This window comes from Pan paniscus, chromosome 2 (assembly GCF_029289425.2).
Source record: "Pan paniscus chromosome 2, NHGRI_mPanPan1-v2.0_pri, whole genome shotgun sequence".
NCBI lineage: Eukaryota > Metazoa > Chordata > Mammalia > Primates > Hominidae > Pan > Pan paniscus.
Genome location: NC_085926.1, coordinates 30618067 through 30641130, shown reverse-complemented (window position 1 = coordinate 30641130; position 23064 = coordinate 30618067). Strand labels below are relative to the sequence as shown.

At 40.1% G+C, this 23064-nt stretch overlaps 1 protein-coding gene across 2 annotated transcripts in view; it reads right to left on the bottom strand.

The window, feature by feature from the left end:
- The window catches only part of TGFBR2 (transforming growth factor beta receptor 2), an 87705-nt gene that overhangs the window by 41973 nt on the left and 22668 nt on the right, over window positions 1–23064 (bottom strand). For both annotated transcript variants that reach the window (XM_003826141.6, XM_034956015.4), the window contains 2 exons: window positions 7242–7410; window positions 1681–1871 (listed from right to left, as the gene is read on the bottom strand). In XM_003826141.6, the coding sequence (XP_003826189.2) occupies window positions 1681–1871; window positions 7242–7410 (360 nt within the window). The remainder of the gene's footprint in view (window positions 1–1680; window positions 1872–7241; window positions 7411–23064) is intronic.

Sequence of the window (23064 nt, the reverse complement as noted above, 5' to 3'; positions counted from 1 at the left end):
AAGATGTGCATGCCTGCCTTCAGTTCACTGAGAAGTTGGCCTGGGGGATGTTGGACAGGAAGATAGGGAGAATGGCAGTAGGTGAAGGACACAGGAAGAGAAAAAGCTGGATCTGCAGTGCTACTGAGCACCAAACACGAAACACGAGGACACATAGCTTCTCGCAGGTGGAATGCACATGGCCGCAGAGATAGGGTGTAGAGCCAGCATTTGTATTTCAAAAAGATTTTTTAATTAAATCAGACCTATTGTTGACTAAACTAACATTTACACTACCACGCTGGTAAAATTAAAAGACTTATCCATTCCCAGTGTTGGAGAAGGTACACGGAAATCCATATGCTTACATCCTTTTCAGGAGGAGAATAGTTTAGTAGTGCTTATTCAAATTTAAAATACACATATTTCTAATCTAGAAATTTCACTTCTGGCAATCTGCCTTGCAGAAATATTAGCACAAATGCATGAGATATTTTTACAAATATATTCAATGTAGCATTAAGTGGAAAAACTGAAGACAATCCATCAACAGGGACATGATAAGATCCATCATGGGAGATAATATGAAATTCGAGACTAAATTAAAAGTTGTACAGTATACCTACGTGTTCTATCTTGTTTAGAAGGAATTGTAAAAGTGGTTGGGTATAAAAAAGTGTTGCAAAATAATATTTATAGTATGATCAAATAGTTGCACTGAAAGATGGATGAGTGGATGGAAGGATGGACAGATGGATGAAAGGAGAGAAAGAGAAAGGAAGACAGGGAGAGACTGGGAGAGAGGATGGAGTGGGAGATAATATGAATGAATGATAGAGACGGGTGTGCATGTAATACATTGTCAATACAGATGATCTGTTGCATTGGGAGTGAGGGGAGGAGGAAAATGTACTTTCATTTTTAACTTTCACACACTGTTGGATTGTTTGAAATTTCTGATGATCAGCATATACTACTTTTGTAATTAAAAACCACTGAATACTCTTCTTATTAAAAATTGAGGGAATAGTGTATGCCTTCCTTTCAAGCTGAGTAAACGCTGAACTTCAAAGATGGAGGCTAGTATCTAATCTACTCTTCTCCTGGCTCTAGGGGTAAACTTTGGCTTATTATTTCCTCTCTGTATTTCAATGTTTCTCTCAAATGGGATCGATGACAAGTACCCTAAAGACAAATCCTGGGACTATGTACAAGAAACAACATCAGTTATAAAGAAAGTCCTCCTCCAAGATTAAACAACCCCATCCAAATCTTTAGAACAATAGCTACCAAATTTTAGCTGCACAGAATTACTGGGAGGGCTTGTTAAAATACAGATAGCTGGGATTCACCCTCTATGGTTCTCATTTAGTGGGGCCTGAGAATCTGCATTTATAACAGGTTCCCAGGTGATACTGATGCTGGCTGCTCAAGGGGCTGCACTTTGAGAAACACTGCTCTAGGTGAAAGAAACTATTTGTCAAAGACAAATAATAATGTTTGCCCCAGTCAACCATATTTGATGAGAACCAGAACAAACCCTGCTACTCCCTAAGCCCCTCTTTCCACCAGCTGAATGAGCTCCTAATCCACTGTATGCAATCCACCACAGGAGGAATGTGCTCTATGACACTGCAGACCAAGGATACAAAAAATTGGCACAGATCTCAGGTCCCACACCCTTAAGAGAAGAAAACTCACCTTCTGAGAAGATGATGTTGTCATTGCACTCATCAGAGCTACAGGAACACATGAAGAAAGTCTCACCAGGCTTTTTTTTTTCCTTCATAATGCACTTTGGAGAAGCAGCATCTTCCAGAATAAAGTCATGGTAGGGGAGCTTGGGGTCATGGCAAACTGTCTCTAGTGTTATGTTCTCGTCATTCTTTCTCCTAGAGTGCAGAGATTCATTGGAAGTGAGGGGAGAGGGAGAGAGAGAAAGAGAATAAATGAATAATATGGCCTCCAGACAGAAAGGCAATCTGGAATACTTTTCCTTCATGAAGTTGTTCCTAACAACGGCAGCTGGTTCCTGTTCTCCAGCATTCGCAGGCTGTCCTATAGTCTCCTATGCTTTTCTACTCTTTTCTGTTTTTCCTTTGTTTATTCTGGGAACCCATTTGTGATTATAAACATCACCTGGAGCAGACAGCGTTCCACGGGGCAGTCCTGGTGGAGAATTTTACATATTTAAGTCTTAATTAAATCATTAAAGGGGAAGACATGGAAAAAAAGAACATTCCTAGGTACTCAGGATAATTTTAAATCTTCCATCCTGAATGTAATGCAAACCTCACATCACACCCCTAGTTCAACTGGCAAAATCTGTCCTGTCTAGCTATACTGTTTTCAAAGAGCATGCCTGGGGAAATAGTCACAGTTCCTCTTTTTTTTGTTTGCTGGGCCCCAGAGCATTGCGTGTAAAGGGTATACTCCTTGTCAACAGCTGGTTCTGCTGAGAAAAACGGGAAGAAACATCCCAGATAAAGAACTGCAGTCTTTCCCAAATTACAGAAAGGAGCAATTCAGAAAAAACAAACAAACAAACAAACAAAAACAAATAAAAGAAATGGAAAAGGATGTCAGGGTGTTCTTCATTTACAGTTCAATGAAATATTTTATGCTGTCATAAACTAACTACTTTGACACTTAGTATCCCTTCATAGCACATATTTGAAGACTAATTTAGCCCAGGGCTCAGAGAATTTCTCACATAGCATTTTCCTTGGGCCCTAGGAAATGCTCAATTGGCCGTCAGTGTACATTGGATTTTTAAACAACATGATTAATGCCCACTATTATAATTGAACAAAAGAACATTTTGGCTCTCTTGGAAAAGGGCATCACCCCTCTATCTACCTCCCTCTGCTCCCTCATGAACATACTATCTTGGATGACTGTCCAACAAGGTTAGTCTGACATCCACCCTTTCACCTCTGTCCTTTTTAGATGCAAAATACCTGTTGTCTTGAATCGCATTCTCTCTGTCTAGAGAGGGAGTGGAAGGAAGGGCTAATCTGGTCCAGTCAGTTTTGCTAGAGTAATCTTCTATGAAGATTCTGAGTGCACACATGAGCCAATGCATGCATGTACTCACTCACCAATTTTCCCCTAATCCTCCCTGCCCCATGCACAAAGGCTCACTGCTCACAGCAAGGAAAATGGAAGGCAGGCAAGAAGCAAGAAGCAGCTAAGACACAGCTTGCACCTATAAAAGATGCGGGGCCATCCCCATGAGAGAAAGAGCAACTTTGACCAATACCACCTTTTTAGTGCTTAAGTCAAGGACATTAAAGGACAATATGTTGACAAAGGGATAAGGGCAAGGGTATGGCTTAGGACAGTCCAGGCAGGAATGGTGCCAGTGTCGACATCCATGCAGCCCAGAGTTGACTCCAGTGGAGGTACATGTGTCTGCTTGTGAAGGGGCTCAAGGGTTCTTAAACTAGAATTCCGAAAGACACAAGAGGAGCACGGCTTTGCTAAGTTGGTCCCTGCTGTGACAGGAAGAGTGACAAGCAGAATAATTGGTTGAGGGTGGCTATCAGGACACCAAATGAAACTAAATGAAAGTTGGCATGATCATACAACAAATGATGAATAATTTGGAAATCTACCCATCTTTAACCCCAAAGCTACTTGGCAGTCTTCAAATCAGCTGTAGTCATGGAACAAGAACACCTTCCTCCCTGCCCCCACAGTTTTGTGTGTGTGTTTGTGTGTGTGTGTGTGTGTGTGTGTGTGTGTAGGTTGTTTTTGGTTTTGGTAATAAAACGAAGGTATGCTGTGCCCACAGAAAGGCATGGTCTCTTTTCCTTGTGACGCTTATAGAGGCCTAAGAAGGAACTGTGAGCCATGAAAGAAAGCTGCTCTATAATTATTGGGCAGCTCTTCCAGAGCCTCTGGTTTTCTACCTCTTAGCTACTGAGAGAACTAAAATCACAGAGAGAAAACAACTGTAATACTTGAGACCTGGTAAAGCCCTTAACTGCTTTCTCCACTCACTCCTGTAACAGCCAGGCACAGCTAACTTTTCAAACTCTTTTTGGATATAGCTGAGCATAGGAAAGGTAAATACAAAGAAGTAAATACGGACTTCTTTTTTTTGTCCTGCAACATTTGCTCTGAGCCACTGAAGAGGCTGTCAATTTCCACTGAACGAAGAACCAACATGATAAAATTAATTTTGGAGGCTGGGCACGGTGGCTCATGCCTGTAATCTAAGCACTTTCAGAGGCCGAGGCAGGCGGATCACAAGGTCAGGAGTTCGAGACTTGCCTGGCCAACATAGTGAAACCCCATCTCTTCTAAAAATATAAAAAATTAGCCACGTGATGGCGGTGTGCACCTGTAATCCCAGCTACTCAGGAAGCTGAAGCAGGAGAATCGCACGAACCCGGGAGGCAGAGGTTGCAGTGAGCCCAGATCACGCCATTGCACTCCAGCCTGGGCAACAGTGGGAGACTCCCTCTCAATTTAAAATTAATAATAATAATAATTTTGGTTATAAAATATTTCTATCCTTGGAGACAGCTTAAGCATTTTATATGGAATGGGCACACAACTGACATTAGTTAAATGAATGAATGAATGAATGAATGAATGAAAAAACACTAAAACTGATTAAAAAAACAACAACACTGAAATCTACAATCATAGTAGAGCCTTTCAGTTTCCACACTGGCTATTTTTACAATAGCCTCCTGTCTTAGTTTAGGTTTCCTGGAAACAGACCTTGAGGCTGTGAGAGTTCTGTGCAGGAGGTTTTTGGAGATGCATCTGTAAGCGACTAAAGGCAACAGTATTGCACAGAAGGAAAAAGCTAAACTATAATGCAGGTTGCAGCAAAGGCCTCAGTGAATGCCTTGGAAACTCTGAAAATGGGATGTCCTTCAAAGATGTCCCACATTATGGCAAAATAACCAGGAATTTGTTTCTCTGCATCAACTAGCCATGGGATGATGGCTACCCATGAAAAGTGTCCAACGTGAATGAGGCAGCTCCCATCACTGGAGGGAAGGCTCAGCAGTGATCCTTCAACAGCCAACACTCCCAGGGAATGAGTGCCTTGGTCATGAAGGAGGATCAAGGCGGGCACTATAGCGTACCCTATACTTCCCCTTCTCATTATCAACACGCCTGGCTTCACAGGAGAATTTTCTCTGGCCAGCACAGGTCAAAGTAATGTTCATTGTATTTACCCTTTATAGCTGGGACACAGAAAAGACAGGGAGGCCTCCTCTCTTCGACATGCTCACATTTTTTTGAGGCTAGCAAAGCCTCTATTCTAGAGAGACTTGATTCACATTCAATGATTTGGGCTTGTATTACTGGTCAGGAAAACAAAAATCTTAATTAAAAGAGCCTTTTTGGGTTGCAAAAGCAAGTGCTCACATCACCGTAGATATTTAAGAAACCACGGAAGGAAGCTTTGAGGCCATCTAGTCTGGTGTCTCAATCTTTCCTGCATTCTATTTGACATATGGTCATCCAGCCTCTCCTGAACTTCACTTGGTGCTTACAGAAAAGGAAGCCTGTTCTGCTGTTGGGAAACCATGATTGTGAAAATGTCTAAACTTATGCTGAGCACAAGTCTGCCTGCTTGCAAATGTTATGGATCCTCCCTCTACCCTTCAGAGTTATGCAGAATATGTTTATTATATTTTCTACCTGAGAGCCTTTCAATTTCGTCAGCAGAACCCACGATCTCTCTTCACTGTACTAACCATGTCTAATTGCCCAGGCCATTCCTCAGACAGCATGATTTCTAGGCCTCTAACCACACTGGTCCCTCTCCTCTGAACACATTCTTTGTCCAAATCCTTTCTTTGAAAGCGTTACCTAGAAGTGGACATGGACAGGTATCATATCATATTGGCAAGTATGTCATGACAAGTCTTTGCTGTTAACATTCCTTCAGTTCTTAAGAAACCAGTTCATCCCCTGGTATGTACAGAAGTTTGTAAGGTTTGCAGATCTATCATCAAGGCTAGCTTTGCATGGTCTAGGGGTCTCAAATGACTCATTCTCAAAAAAGGGGGAGAGATATTTGGGTTTATATTCTTGTTTGTCAACTAGCCAGGAGCCACATAAGTTACTTTTTTAAAAATGGCCAATAAATTAAAAACATCAGAGTAAGTCTGCAAAATGTCATATCTCATTAATGAATTTATGTACTTTTGTAAAATTACAACTCTTCTAAAGATCAAGGTTATTTCTTGTTCATGCTCACAATCTATAACCATGAATTAATCAAATGATTCATGAGTATCCACTGTGTATGTATAATTATTATTTGAGATGTATGTATGAGTTGGAGGATATGAGAGAGAGAGAGAGAGAGAGAGGAGAAAATGTGATCCGATAAAAATATATAGTTCTGGTCGGGCATGGTGGCTCATGCCTGTAATTCCAGCACTTTGGGAGGCAGAGGCGAGTGGATCACCTGAGGTCGGGAGATCGAGACCAGCCTGGCCAACATGGTGAAACCCCAACTCTACTAAAAATACAAAACTTAGCCAGGTGTGGTAGCGGGCACCTGTAATCCCAGCTACTCGAAAGGCTGAGACAAGAGAATCGCTTGAACCTGGGAGGTGGAGGTTGCGGTGAGCCAAGACTGTGCCATGGCACTCTAGCCTGAATGACAGAGCAAGACTCCATCTCAAAAAAAAAAAAAAAAAGAAAAAGAAATATGTAGTTCTGAGCTGAGAGAAAGAAGTCATATCTATCCCAATGGTTACACGAATAATATAACCAAGATTTCTGACTAAAAAAATAGGTTGTTTTTGTGGTTCTCCAAGTAGATTCCCCATTTTTGGCTGGTAGTTTTCTTTTCCAACAGCCAACCTTTCATCACCTCTTCTTCCAGACCTGAGATTGCCTCAAGAGAACAAAGCTCCTGGTCTCACTATGGGGTGCTGAGGAGGTGTCGGTTAAATGACTACTAAGCGGCAAATCCCTCTTCTTGATACAAGAAAGAGTTTCCAGATTTATTATATTAAAGATCATTTTATGATCTTTACGTTTATCATGATCATTTTATGATCATGATACGTTTATATACCCACATAAACATACACATACATGCAGAGAACACCCCTAGAAACTACATTTAATAATCGAAAGAGAGATGGTCTAAAGGAAAGGGAAATGGAACAGGTGTTTACACTTAGGGGACAGAGATACACTGACTGTGTGTACTATGAGAATACATTATGTAAAAAGGGGAAAAGAAAGAATAACTTCTTAAAAGGCTCGCTTACCATACAGCCACACAGACTTCCTGTGGCTTCTCACAGATGGAGGTGATGCTGCAGTTGCTCATGCAGGATTTCTGGTTGTCACAGGTGGAAAATCTCACATCACAAAATTTACACAGTTGTGGAAACTTGACTGCACCATTGTTGTCAGTGACTATCATGTCGTTATTAACTGAGGAGAGAGAAAGATATATTACATGATTATCCAACTGCCAGGCAGCCTGCCAATGAATTCCTGAAGATGTTATGCAATTTCAAATGAACTTGATGTCATGAGAATGAATCTGAAGAAAGGCAAAATAATTCCTTCACATCAGATTAGAATTATCTCGTGTATGCGATTTGTAATAAAATCCATTGTACCATGGTGAGGGGTGGTGAGGGGTGGTGAGGGGTTGGGGTGGTTGAGTAGCCATTTGCTTTTGTCAATGGTTGTCATAAGGTCCACTTTCTACAAAAATCTTATCATTCAATAAAGAAACCTAGATGGGCCCACTGCATAGTACGGAGTGCTGGGCCCACAAATAAAAGTACCCTTAAGGAAATTATAGTTTAGCTGGTGAATAAGACAGGAAACAGACCAAGTCAGGGTGACCCAAAATAGAGGGCAGCACAGAGGATGTGGGAGCCAGGCGAGCATCATCGCTCAGCTGGGCAGGGAGGCTATAACCTCACAGAGTCATGAAGTGCCGCACCAAAGGAGGAACCGTTGCTGGAGGCACAAGATTGTGCCGCCATTTTCCTGACCTACTCCTGAAAGAGCTCTAAGGGTCTTCTTTTCAAGGGACTAGTTCTACTGACCTCTCTCTGTGTTTGAGGCAAATCAATTGATTAACTAACACTTACTGAGTGCCTCCTAGACACAATCCCAAGCATTGGTGAGGCATTGGAGTTATGATCGCAGCAAATAAAAGCTGAATCCACCTCAGGATCTGCCTTCTGTACCTCTCCCTTATCACCACCATCACCAACCTCCTGCCCCTTTCTGGGAAGAAGCCAAGTTCATTCCCTCCTCAGGCCTTTCACTTGCTATTACCTTTGTTTAGCTTCCTGTCACTTTTCTGGTCTCTGATCAAATGCCACCTCTTCATCCTATAGCAACTCTGTTTTATTTATTGTCTGCACAAACTATCTGCATCGCATACTTGCTAATAATCTATCCACAAAAATGTAAGCTCCATGAGACTTTCTCCACCTCATTTACCTACTATATCTCCAGTGCCAAGGAGAGAACCTGTCACAAAGCAGGTATACAAAAATGTTTATTGGATAAATGAGTGAACACAGGATGAATACAAGGAGTCCATGTTTGGCCCTTGATGCCATGTAGGATAGGATACAGAACTTCTTCACTCAGATTAGAGAGGAATGTGATTATAAATGTGATATTCATTCACATTTATTCAATAAAATATGGAAGACAGACTATTCTTTGCAAAATACATGCTGCAAACTAGGGGCAGTTCAAATAAAGGTGTAACACCCCATTCCCCATTTTCTTCCTCAATGAGATGGTGATGATGTTTGAGACATGAGTTTGGACAGTCAGTGAAGTATGACAAGGCTACTAGGCACTCAATCAGCAAACATGAATTAATACTTACATGCTAGACTAAGAAACATTAAGCACTTAGACCGCATGGGGTGCTGGAGCAGTTGCTGGGCCACAGAAAGTTGTGAGGTACTTTTCCAAGGCATAACCCTTAGAGAGGCCTAAGCAAAGCCTCATGTTCCCTCTGCTCTTGCCTAGAGAGGAACACTTTCAATGCCTTTCCACAGTCACTCTCTGTCCTGTGAATTTTAGGATTCTGTCATAGATACTTTGCCCTGCAACTGTCTTTGTAGCTTGGGCATAGCACCTGTTTCCTGGGTCTCTAAAAATATAAACGTATATAAATTTAAGATTTGCTTTCTTGTGGTAACAGTAAATATAGAAGAAAAAAATAAAGCCATTCATCCCTCTCGGGCCTCAAGTTCATTTCAGGAAGTTTATTTTTAGGTAACAAGCTATTTTGAAATTCTCAGTGTCTCCCAGACCAAGAGCTCTATGCTTAGCTAAAAATATAGGCAGAAATACTCTCTGAACTGTGTGAAATTTGGGAGAAACACAACAATTAATATGTATTTTTTTCTAACATGGTTATACTTGGATCAATTTTTGAAACAACTAATAACACTTTAGGTTTCTTTAACATTGTTTAAAGCAAAAAAAAGTGAAACCACGTTTTGTTTATTTCATACATACGTATTTTTTGTATAGAGTATGTTTTGGACAAGCATCTATTTGCTGATTAGGAAGGTTTGTTGTTTGTAAATATAAAATCAAATTTCCATTACTTGAAATTCAGTCTTCCAACATCTTAGGATTTTAGCTTAGATTGGTGGTTATCAACTTGGAGAGCATGTTGAAATCCATCACCTGAGGAAATTTAAAAACTACTGAAGGGGTCCCACTCCCAGATAGTCTGATTTAATTTTTCTGGCAGGTAACTGAGGCATCAGGATTTTTAGAAGCTGCCCAGATGATTCTAATGTGGAACCAAGGTTGAGAACCCAGACCTATAGTTAGTTGGAAAAAACACAATAAACAGAAAACAAAACAGCAACCCCCCCACTCCCACCCCACCACCACAAACACATATACAACTTATGCTGCTGAGGGGACGCACCTGGATATAGCTGGAATTAGTTCCCTTGTGAAAAACATGCACCTAAGGAGAGGTGATTAGCTCTTTCACACCTCAGATAGAAATTCTTCTCTGTGCTGGCCAGTCCTTTTCTAGCAAAACCTTAGAAACGTGAGAATAGTGACAGGAGTGAGCAGTGATAGATAAGACAGAAATGAAAACAGATGAGATGGGTGCTGGGAGCAGTGGTGGCCACAGATGTGTTGACAAATGCAAGTGGTTTAAGTCCGACGCTTGCAGAACACAATCAACAGGGAAAAGAAAAAAGGACCATTAGAAGAAAGAAAGGGAGAGAAAGGGAAGAAGGATGTAGGGAGAGAGAGAGGAAGGAAGGGAGGAAGGGAAAGAAGGAGGGAGGGGGAGGAGACAGAAAGAGAGAGAAGGTCCACCAATTTGCACAGCTCCAGGAGCACCACTGTAACGGGGCCCCTGGCGAGATACAATACATGTTACTTTATGGGTAGACCCAACAAGAGAAAGCCTTTCCATTGAATGTTGAAGAAAAGCCAAACAAGCAACTGTACTGCATACAGACACAGGCATATGGTGGGAAGGACAGCGTACAATAAGAATTTGCACATGCTGAGCACCCACTGTATATGAGGAAAGTTGCCTAAGATACAGCATATTACTTCACAAGAATCCAGCCAGGGATGCCACATTTTTCTCCTTGTCACAGCAGAAGCTACCACTGCAACAGCTTAACCAGAATTTTTTTTCAAAAGCCTATATGCAGGACATGTTCACCACCAGCCAGCGACTCCCCATTAGTTGACCCTAGGAGGCTCCCCAGCTTAACAATTCCAGGTAGCCCTTGAGGTCATATACATTCCAACCTTGGTTTTAAACCAGTATTCTTTTCCTCTATATGATATAGGTCCTCAGGTCCTTTTATGCATACCATATGTACTGGTGGAATAGGTAGTTAAGTTCAGAGGGCAAAGCTACTCTAAACCTTTGCTGGGGTCACCTAAGTTTGATAAAAGCCTTATGAACACACTTTGGAGTTGGGGAAAAGAAACAAATACAAAATTTGTAGGTCATCTGAGAAGGTTCGCAGATTCTCTGAGGCCCATAAGATCCAGTTAAGGCATCCCAAGCAAACCCCAGAATCCTCAAGAGTCACTAATAACATGCTAAGTGGTATACTGCTGGTCAGAGTGGGATGAGGGCCAGTGGGAGGGAAGGGTAACAGTCATTTGCTGTATGGGACATTGCATCTGTGCACTCCAAACCACAGGAAAAGATGTTACCAGCCACGACCTCAGATATCAAACATCTCCTTACGTTTAATACATAATGTTTAAAAAGCCAAAGGAATGGGAAGGAAAGTAAGTGCATACATGTGCATAGCTAGGAATAAAGATATTCCTCTAAACAACGATACAAAACCCACCTAATTAACCCTATAGCAAACCCTAACCCAACTTCAACATTACTTTTAATCCAGATTGTTAAATTAGTCTAAGTCTCTCTAGTTAAGATATTCTTATATTAAGGCAGTATATAGTCAGCCTTCTGTATCTGTGGGTTCCGCATCTGCGGTTTCCATCAACCGTGGATGCAAAATATTTTTTTTTAAAAAATTGATGATTGTGGCTGTACTGAATTATGTACAGACTTTTTTCTTGTCATTATTCCCTAAGCAACAGAGTATAACAACTATTTACATAGAATTTACATTGTATTAGGTATAAGTAATCTAGAGATGATTTAAAGGATATGGGAGGATGTGTGTAGGTTATATGTAAATATTACACAATTTTATATAAGGGAGTTAAACATCTGTAGATTTTGGTCTCCTCGAGGAGTCTTGGAACCAATCCCCCATGGGTACCAAGAGATGACTGTACTTCGATTCCTATAGACTCTCTGTGAGCAGCTAACCATCTTTAGAGAATTTTCTACCCCTAATAGGCAAATTCATTATTCATAAAGTTCTCCAGAAAGAAGTTCCAATAAGAATATCTGTCACCTAGAAAGCCATCCACTAAAGGAAGTGAACATGGGTAGCATCTCTCAGCATATGATAGTATCACATGGCCCATAATATTTCACTTCTCTTCAAATAAGCCCATGAGTAATATCAAAACCTTCACTCTAGGTCATACCACCTTCCCCATTTTATCTCACATTTTCCCCACACTCACTGCCTACAGACAGAGGTTCCAGGTCTTGAGAATATGAATTGACTGCTTAGCTGTGTCTATTTCTGGAACTGTACTATTGTCTTTGAGGGTCAGATGAGCAGCCTAATAAGATTTAGACTTATTTCAGATAAATATTAGAAATTCTGAATATGACCTTAGTCCAAATCTTTGAAATAGTGTCTATTATTAGCTGAACCATTAGGTAAAATCTCAAGGTTTAACAATAACCATAAACACTTGTCAAAAATGCATTCATGTATCACTGAATTCATGTATCTACCGACTGTTGTTTTCTGGAGTGTTTTTTGTGGGGGGAAACTCAGAAATTTATTTGTTCTACAAACACCTGTGGATGTCTTGATTAGTGTTATATATTCATAGTAAGACCACTGAAATTGACACAATTAAATAACATCTCAAAGAATAATCCATGGAAACTGGTGGATAGAATTTACTGTTTTAGAGGACTGCTTCTCAAATATTAATACACAAGTACTTTGGGAATATTTTTAACCTGCAGGTGTAGCACAGTGGTATTGTGGGGGCTGGCAAGTCTGAAATTTATAGGGCAGACTGGCAGCCTGGGAACTCAGGCAGAAATCAATGCTGCAGTTTTGAGGCAGTATTTTTTCTCTCGGAAACCTCAGCTTTTGCTCTTAAGGCTGTTCAGTTGATTGGATGAGGCCCACTCACATTATAGAGAGTGATTTCTTTTACTTAAAGTCAAATGATTTTAGCTGTTAATCACATCTACAACATACCTTCACAGCAACAATGAGATTAGTGGGTACCAGAACCTAGCCAAGTACACACGAAACTGACCTTACAGATAGGAAGGGAGCTGCTGCCCTGGGTGATGCCAGCCCACTATATGTTGAGTGGGAAGGCTGTGGAGAACCCAGTTTTTAATAACTGTTTCCCTTTCTCCAGTCATTTTGGAGTTAGTGAAATTAAATACCTATTCTTCACCTTTTTACAGGCATTTCTCATCTTCCAGTTCTTTCCATATGCTTTTCTCTTGAGCCTGACCTCTTAAATGATTGCAAACCCAGAGGCCCTGATCACCATATGGGCCCAGAATTGAAAGACATGTTCTCTGAAAGGAGGTTTTTAATTGCCTGCAGCATTTCTGAGTCAGATACTGAGGCAGCCATCTGGCAGAAAGCCGCTGTGGCCTGTGATGCTGGCAACAGCAGCTCCGACCCTTGAGACAAGGTGGGACAAGGCTATTGGCTAGTCACACACTTCCTCCCACCCAGAACAAAGAAGAAAGTCAAGCAATCTGAGAGGATTCCCTGTATAATTCTTCAGGAAAGACATCCCCAAGCCAATCAGATACCTTGGCCAATTACTACAACCAACCAACCAAACAACCAAACACCTTGTGATTAAACCAAAGATAGGAACGTTTTAGGAATATTTCTTTTTTGCTGAAAATCTATTGCACACTCTAATTGGAACTTCTAATACAATACCTTCTTTTTAGTTTTTAAAAATGTGTTTGAACCCTAATGCTTTATCTAATTATACCTTGAGAGAAGAGAGGTATCGGGCTTTCCTTCAACTGACACTCCACATGGTCTCTGGGGTACCAAGGTCAATACTAGAGAAACCATCATTTAGCTAACAGGGAGACTATGGCGTGTGCAGGAAGAAAACAGAGACAAGTGACCTGAAGGCATCAATTCTCCTTCTTATGCAAATATTTTTGTAGTAATAATACTTTAAAACCTTTCAGAGATGACAAAGTGAATACTCTAAAATCTCTGTGAAATGACAATGCCTTATAATTCTTGCTTTTAAATAGTAAGTATTCTACAAGTGCCAGAAGAATTAATGCCATTTAAAATCATTATCAATGCTTATTGGAAACAAATAACAAATCATATGAGTTCTCTATATTGTGTTAAAAAAACGCTACTTTAAATATTACTTCCTGATCATGTCACCAGAGAATAAGCTCTAAAAGCGAAGCATGTCAACCTCATTGCTAACAAGAGAAATGCAGATTAAAAATGCATACCATATTTCACCTAACTCATTTTGAAAAAGATCAATAAGTCAGATAACACAGTGAGCTGGGTAAAGTATGGGGAAACAAACATTCTCATAATGCTGTGTTGTAAACAGGTATAACATCTCAGGAGTACATGTTATTGATATCAATCAACACTGCAAACGCAAGTAGCCTTTTGCCTAGCACTTTCACTTCTAAAAATTTATGATATTCATTGATAAATTCGCTGCAGTGTTGTTTGTAAGGACAAACAGGTTTTTTTTTTTTTAACCACTCATCAAGAGAAGACTAGTAAAATAAATTAGACAAATCCAAACAAGGAATACAACGCAATGACTAAAAAGCAGGGGGCAGCTCCATGTGGCTATCTTTATAAGTGTTGAAGCCCAGGCTATAGCATTCAAGAAAATAAGCAAGGTAGAGACCAATGTATAGAGTTACTTGGGCTGGGTGTCTTCTATTGCCCTTAGAGATCAGTTCTCCACCCTTGGTCACCAGACTGTCTGCCCCAGGAGGCTCATCTTTACGGACTACATCAACCGGCTCTCTTGCCCTCAAGCTTCCATTAAGTTTGGCCAATGGGGTGACCCAGCGGTATCTAAGGGAAGCAATGAGGAGCACATTGAAGATATCTGTGTTCTGGCTCCCTCTGTGGAATCTTTTCCAGCTGGCCAAGTCCCTCATTTGGAGGTCACAGGTTCTCTTGAGGAGGTCATTTCCCAGATTTACTTCTTCCCTCTCCTTGCCCCTTTGGGCCTAGCAAGTCAATGTAGCAATTACTAGTCCTAAGTATCTGCACTATGGTTTCTCCCATTTTGTGGTGGTTTCCCTTGACTCTATCCATATCTTTGTAAGTACTTCTTTTACTAAACTCTCCTTAAATCTCCCTAATTTGAGGGTGCCATCTGCTTGCAACTGGAACCCTGGTTGACACACCACCATTTCTGTTTTGTTGTTATTGCTTTTATTGCTTTTTTTTTTTTTTTTTTTTTGAGACAGAGTCTTGCTCTGCCACCCAGGCTGGAGTGCAGTGGCGTGATCTCGGCTCACTATAAGCTCTGCCTCCCGGGTTCATGCCCTTCTCCTGCCTCAGCCTCCCGAGCAGCTGGGACTACAGGCGCCCAACACCACGCCTGGCTAATTTTTTGTATTTTTAGTAGAGACGGGGTTTCACCGTGTTAGCCAGGATGGTCTCGATCTCCTGACCTCGTGATCTGCCCACCTTGGCCTCCCAAAGTGCTGGGATTACAGGCTTGAGCCACCGTGCCCGGCCTGTTACTGCTTTTTAAAGGGAATACACACACACACACACACACACACACACACACACACGTGCACACACACGCATGCTTATATATGTAGACTGTCTCTGGGAGTAGATGCAAGAACATGAGAATCAAACATTATTTGGCCCTGTAAAAGGAAAATAAATAGATAGAAAACTGAGGTTGAGAAGCAACTTTTTATTTCACACCCTTCTGTTACTTTTGAATTTTCTATTATTTTTCTGTGCTTAAAAAATGTTTTCATTAAAAATGAGCAAATGCAAGGCAGATTCTGTCATGGCAGATGCATGCAGCTTTCATTCAAGTGACAGCCCCACATAGCCTCTGGGCACCAGGATCAGAAGTGGAGAAACAATACCTAATAGGGAGACCACCATGTGGGCAGAAAATAAAGAGATAAGCTCAAAAGCATCAATTTTCCTTTTCATGCACATGTTTTTGTAATACTAATATTGTTTTTAAAACCTTTCAAGAATGACATAATCAATACTCTAAAATCTCTTAGAGCAGGAAATAATTCTAGTAAAATACCTAGTACGGGCCGGGTGCGGTGGCTCACGCCTGTAATCCCAGCACTATACACACACACACACACAACAATTAAGGATATCAAATGTCTGGGATACTCTCCACACAACAAGAGATCTAAAACAAACACCAGGTTGGTCCCTACCCTCCTGTGGCTTATATTCTAGTTTGAGAGGCAACATTAACAACTGCAACCTCATGTGAGTCAGTTACTTGCCTTTAAATGCAAACATGAGGTCAGAAATGGAGACAGAGCTGATACGGGAAGTGTGTGTGTGAGTGTGTGTGTTTATGCATTTTATGTGTGTGATTTCCCCATTTGGACTTGTTCAACTGAGGGAATTTAGCTTTGTAGGTTTGAGTTTCACTAGCATTTTGGCTCATGAATTTAGTAGTTTGCTATGATTGCTTTAAGAAAACTGCATAAACATAAATTTGTATTTACCAAACAAATTAAGGGATTAAGGAATGATTACTTGTGTCTCAAAGGAGTTCATCCAATGAGGTACTTTAAATTGAAATCTTGGCTGTACCTTTAAACTCAAATTTTTTTTAATGTAATTTACAAGGAAGTTTTTTTAGTCTTCTACGGAATGAAACAAGCTGTAGCTGAACGGAAAAATAGTTGGCTTTCTCCAGTGACAAACATAAAATAACTGAGCTGGAATTTCAATTGCATCCTTCCTATTTAACACTTACCAGCCCCAGTGACCCCAAATAAATCCTAAAAATGCATACTTGGTTTTCTTGCTTTCTTGTATCATTGAAGAATGAAGTACAATTTGAGTCACCCCAACGCTTGCTGAATTTTCATTTATTTTTCTGTTTTTTGTTTGTTTTTGTTTTTAGTGGCAGGGGACCTCTCTGAGATACAGGCCACATAACAGGAGACAAAACCTAAACATTTAAAATGACTCTGGCAGGTGGAAATATCTACACATTGTTGCCAAAGGCAGTATTTCAGAATTCTAGCACTTGTGCCATATTCAAAAAGCTGAAACAATTGTAACTTTCTCAATCATGCTCTTTCAGCTCTAATAGGACCCAGTGAATAAAACAAATTTCTGAAAGCTGGGGAGAAGCAAGCAGTTTATAGTAAATACTGTCATCAATACATGAAATTCTTAAGTTTTTCATTGACAAAGCTCACTTTAACAGTGCCTTTATCTGGCAAAGACTGACTGCAGGGACTATGAGATGAGTCAAAAACCAGAATGTAGGGTTTGGGGCTGAGAAAAAGAGGAAGCCAGTTGAAAAAGTTAAGCCATATAAATGCAAATGGTATATTAGATCAAGTGAAAGAGTAGAATGGAGCACTATTTCATGAACTGTCAAAATAATAACTTTATGCCTCTGCTGAGAAGTGCTTTAAAGTTGGTACTTTACCTAAAGTGATAGCAACTGAGAAAACAATTCTCCCTCAGTTGACAGGACTTGGAGTGCTGTAGCAACAAGGAAATAATTTATTATTGAAAATAAAAGATGATTAAATAACTCTCTTGGTGATAGTCAAAACAACATTGGTAAATGGCACAGACTGATAGAGGCAAGATAATGATACACGACTGATGGAGTTTTACAACATTCCAATTCAACTAAAGTAATTTGTTACTTACCAGCAAAATTAGTTAACCTAAACGAAAATGTGCTGCTTTCTGAGAGCCCTCATATTTAAACCCTTGAGGGAAGGGAGACAGGATAAGACATAGTCCTTTCCTCAAGATCTTTAAGTTCTTCTAGGGAATTTTAAAAAATGCACGAAATGATTTTCATCAAAAGAGCTTTGGAAATAAGGAAGGTCTAAATGAAGATGTGCTTTTTAATTAAGTTATTCATTTAGGATTTAAACAATTCTTTATCTCAAAGTACTGAGGCAGCTTAATGGAAAATGCAGAAACTAACACAAAATCTGGTAAGAACAGATTTTTAAAAGATAGTGACTATTAGAGAATCTGAAAAATCAGCCCCTGAAATGAGCCATTTGCCTCAACTAAGCATGGGATTTGGTCCGAATATCAATGTTCTGTGAGAGCAGAATTTTCACTGATAAATTTCTCCGTGGAGGCTTTTGCTTCAGTTTTTCAAAATATGCTGCGGGGTTCTTGTGCATGCCTGGTACCTGAAAGGTTTTTCAATTACAGTTTTATTAAACATGTGAAAATATTGGTCAAAACAGATGATTTCCATATTTTCTCTGGAAAAAGGCCAGAGTACTACCATATTTGGGAAAGGCATCCCTTTAAAAAGTAATATAACGAGGTCCAAGGCGCTTGGTTTCTAACAACCAAATAACTTGGGCACAGACTGAGAAGCTAAAGCAGAAATTGCTACAGTGGGTACAAGAGCTGGATACAGAGCACAGATGTGTTCTGTTTGGCCTGAACTCTTTTTTTAAAATATAAACCAAGTTTTAAAATTCAGAGATTTCACATGCAAAGCTGGTTTTCTAATTCCACTTAAAGAAATAAAAAAGACTTGGAAACAGTGGGCCCACACCATCCCAAGACAACAGTCAGCTGACTGTGAGCTGAGATGCTCCTCTTGAGAAAGTCTCTGTGTCCTCAAATTTGCCTCCTCCCTGACACTCCTTCATGTCACCTACTCCCCTGCCAGGCCCCTGTGGCCACCTGAATGTTTACAATTAATGATTATTTCACCTGCCCATTCAATTCTCTCTTCTAATATTAGGGTTTAACTAGAATGCAAAAAGTCATGATTTAACTCTCTAATATGAATATTTTTAACATGCATGTAATTCTCTAATGTGGATAATCACATTTCAGTTCAAGGCCAGAGGACATCTACTTTAGAAATCAGATCTATGTGATATTAATAATTATTATTACCATGATCATGATTTATCGAATGCAGACCAAATGCTTAGTCCAGTATTAAGTACTGTGATGATTATTTCATTTACTTATCACAACCACCATGCAATTTTGTCATTAACATTTTATAGATGGAGAAATTAAGGGTCAAAGAGATGAAATAACTTATCATATCATATCAATGAGAGAAAGCAAATAAAAGACAAAGCCAATGGTGACACATAAGCCCTCATCCTGATACTCCACAATGAAATAGATATTCCATCAAAAAGTTTAAGAGTAGAACTTTACACATTCCAGTACAAGGCAAAGACACAGGTGTGACTACTAGGAGTTGAAGAAAGTATACAAGGGGTGGGGAAGCAGTAAGTTTCTTAGACAAAAGCTTTGGTTCTTTGTAATTACTTCACTTATTTTAGGAGACATATATAATAAGGTCAGCTTGGTGAAGCCCAAGAGTTTTAAGGTAAAAACTTGAGTGTGAATTCAGGCTCTTACATGTATTAGCTGTGGGCCACTTAACTTCTTGAAATCTCCATTTCCTGATTTATGAAATGGCCCCATGTAGGATCATGATGAAGAGCAAACATGCTTGAAGTACATGTGAAAGTCCTCTAGACAGTAAAAAATGCCACACAAGCATTCACTTTTTAGAAAGGTAACATTCCATGCAATGCTCTCTCACACCAAAGAAAATTGCAGGAAACAAACGACAAGATAAGTATGAGTTTGGTAAATCTATTCCTACTCATCAATAGAATGTAGCAGTTTGATGACTTCTAAAAAACCTTTCAGGAAATTTGAATGAATAGACAAATTGAAATATAATAATTTTTTGTTACCACTGTGCCCTGATGCTTTCAAATATACAATGGAATCAATCATCGTTACAATAAAGTTGCCAAGAGTGTTTAGGATCTAGAACCAAATAATCTGGTTTTGAAATATTGTTCATAACCAGCATAGGTCTGGCAAATAGGCAGTAACTTGAGAATCCAGTTCAATTTTCAAATCCTCTGCTGACTCCTACACATTTATCAGGCGAGAGCTGATCTACTTTGGCTTTGAGACACTTAGTGTGTTATTTCGCAACATGCTAATAAAATTAGTAAGTTTGACATGCAGAGATGGGAAGGCAATGATGTGTCTTAAGATTGTGGAATTCTAAAATATTGAAATAAAATCATGTTTGGCTTACTTTTCAAGGAAATAAAACTGCTGTACTTTCATTCACAGCTGATGAAAGAATTACAGAAGAATATGGGCAACAACAATTGTATTAGATTTTTAAGTACCCAGTTAAAAAGTGTTCTGGGCCATCCAGATATATGGAAAGCAATATTCCCTAATCTTCTCTCCTGGAGCTCATTTGCTCACGTAAAAGTTAATTATAAAACATTGCTATATGACTTCTACTGGAGGAGAATTCACCATGCTGGGAATGGCAGCAGGTTGCAGTGGAGAAGGCTCTGAATCGACCATGAGGGGGCTTTGAGTTCAAGGGCAATTACCCAACCACTCTCTGTGCCTGTTCTCCAACCAGTCAAACAAATGGGTTGGACATGATGAACTTAAAGGTCCCTTTCATTTTGAAAAATGACACAAAAAGGACAGAAAGACACATTCAGATTCACTTTGGTTTCTAAGATAACACCAAACACTTTGAAACTTCCCCCTTCATGTTTTTCAAGCAGAGGAAGTAAAAAAAAAAAAAAAAAGAAAGAAATAAGTTTCAAGTATTGTTAAGGCTTCTAGAAAGGACAACAAAGGGCAGGAAATTTGAAACAAAATCTGAGAATCTGCCCTTAAACTGGGCAATTTTGCTTGTTTTCTCACAGTGCAGTTAGATGAAAAAGTGTAAGGTTGATCTTCGCCTTTCCTGGGCATTACTCATTGCTGTCATGACCTTGATGCTATTTGCAGTAAACAGCATAAAGGTCTCTCTTGTGGTGAGTAGCTGCAACTTTTCTGATGCTACCTCCTGTGATTAAAATACCTACTCCCGGCCCGGCACGGTGACTCACGCCTGTAATCCCAGCACTCTGGTAGGCCGAGGTGGGTGAATGACGAGGTCAAGAAATCAAGACCATCCTGGCCAATATGGTGAAACCCCGTCTCTACTAAAAATACAAAAATTAGCTAGGGCATGATGGTGCGTGCCTGTAGTCCCAGCTACTTAGGAGGCTGAGGCAGGAGAATCGCTTGAACCCAGGAGACAGAGGTTGCAGATGGCCAAGATTGTGCCACTACATTCCAGCCTTACGACAGAGCAAGACTCTGTATTTTAAAAAAAAAGAAAAAAAAGGCTACTCCCTTCCAAGTCCTACCAATCCCACTAAGGTTGGTAACTTAGTCTGTTTGGCTGCCATACAAAATATGTGAGACTGGGTGATTTATAAAGGACAGAAATTTTTCACAGTTCTAGAGGCTGACAAGTCCAAAATCAGGGCACTGGCAGTTCTGATGTCTCGTAAGAGCCCCCTTTCCTGCTTCCAAGATGGCGCCTTGTTGCTGTGTCCTCTAGAGAGGACCAGTACTGTGTCATCACATAGCAGAAAATGGAAGGGCAAAAGGACCCAGGCTGGTTACCTCCAGCCCTTTTATGTGGGACTAATCCACTCATGACTTAATCACTTCCCCCAAATCTCCGTCTCTTGATACCACCACAATGGGGATTAAGTTTCAACATAAATTTTGGAGGGGAGACATCAGCCACAGTAGTTGGTGAGAAAAAAGGTCAGTATTTACATAATGACAGTTGTCAATGGGCTGTGGAAAAGTCAAGATAGATTCCAGCAGTGATTTTAAGATGGAAAATGAGAACCATGCACACAGTCTTCAAGGTGCAATCTTCCAACATAGTTCTGGAACACAGCTGGCTCCTTCCATCCATGGGGAATGACCACATTTGTGTGCTGAAATAACATTTAGTACTAGAGATAAAACTGGAATAAGTGATCTAAACTTTGAAATGTTTTGAATGACCTTTGGCTACAAAGTCAAATTATAATGCTTTCTATTTCTTAAGACAACTCTTTATGGAAGTTCTAGTATGTACCTAACTTTGGCACCTTAAATTTGCCCCACACTGAATCTTATCTACTAAACCTATCTCATTCTGGGGTGAGAACCCAGATGTGTAAAATCGTATGGCCAGAGGTGACTGAGAAGTGCATTTTGACTATGTTTCATAGTCTTTTATCCATCTTAGCATAATCTTTTTACCAGCACCAGTGGAGTTGTGAACTGGCTCAATTTCTTGTGATGTCCAGTGTAAAAATGTATGCCTATAAATGTAACTCTTAGAAAGAGAAGCAAAAATGAGAAACCATGGGGGAGGAGGGGAGGAAATGACAGGCACAGTCTGTTTTTAGGACACTGTACTTGCTGTTCCCTCCAACTAGAATGCGCTTAACCCAGAGATCTGCCTTCTTCATCCCGATTTCATACCAATTACTGCTCAAATATCACATTATCGAAGATGCCATTCTTGACAACCGCTTCTAAAATTACAAGCATCTACCATTGTTCTCAGACCCTCGCGCTGTACTTATCTGCTGACATGTTGATAGAATCTTGTTTATTAGCTTGTACACATGGACTTTAATTCACTCTGTATTCCCCAAATCTCAAACATTGGCTGGCACACGGTGGTTGGTACTCTATAAACACTTGGTGATAGCTTTCCTATCCCTAAGTCCTCCAAAGCCAAGTTTCATACCTCATCCTTAAGTTCCAAAGGAAACCTTATCTGCAGAAAATTCATGCATATTTGCTATTGCTGGATAAAGAATAAGGATATAGTCACAGAGAAAAAAGGACATGTTGAGGCCAGGTATGGAGGGTATAAACAGTTGGTGAAGAGTTTTAAGCTCAAGGCCCAGCCTGTCTAACTTAGCAATAAAAGGAAGTCAGTTCTGAAGTCAAAGAGAGTTCTTCTTTCCCCACTGGGAGGAGCTGGTTCATGAAAGTGGAGGGCCAGAGCCAAGAGAACTCTCCCAAGACACATTGTTCAAAAGTCAAGGGCATAATCTAGAGCTACACAGTAGCCATGAGGACACATGGATTTATAAATTTAAATTAACTAAAGTTAAATGAAATCATACATTCAGTTCCAAGTCAGACCAGCCATTTTCAAGTGCTTAATAGCCACATGTGGCCAGGAATAGACAGGATACTTTCATCATTGCAGAAAGTCCTATAGGACAACACTGATCTAAAGAAATTCAAAAGGACCTGCGTTCCTCGGCTTCCGAGGAGATCTGAAAACGAAGGCCCAGAGGGAAATGGAAGGAGAAGCAGGGCAGAGCTTGAAAAGTAATCGCAT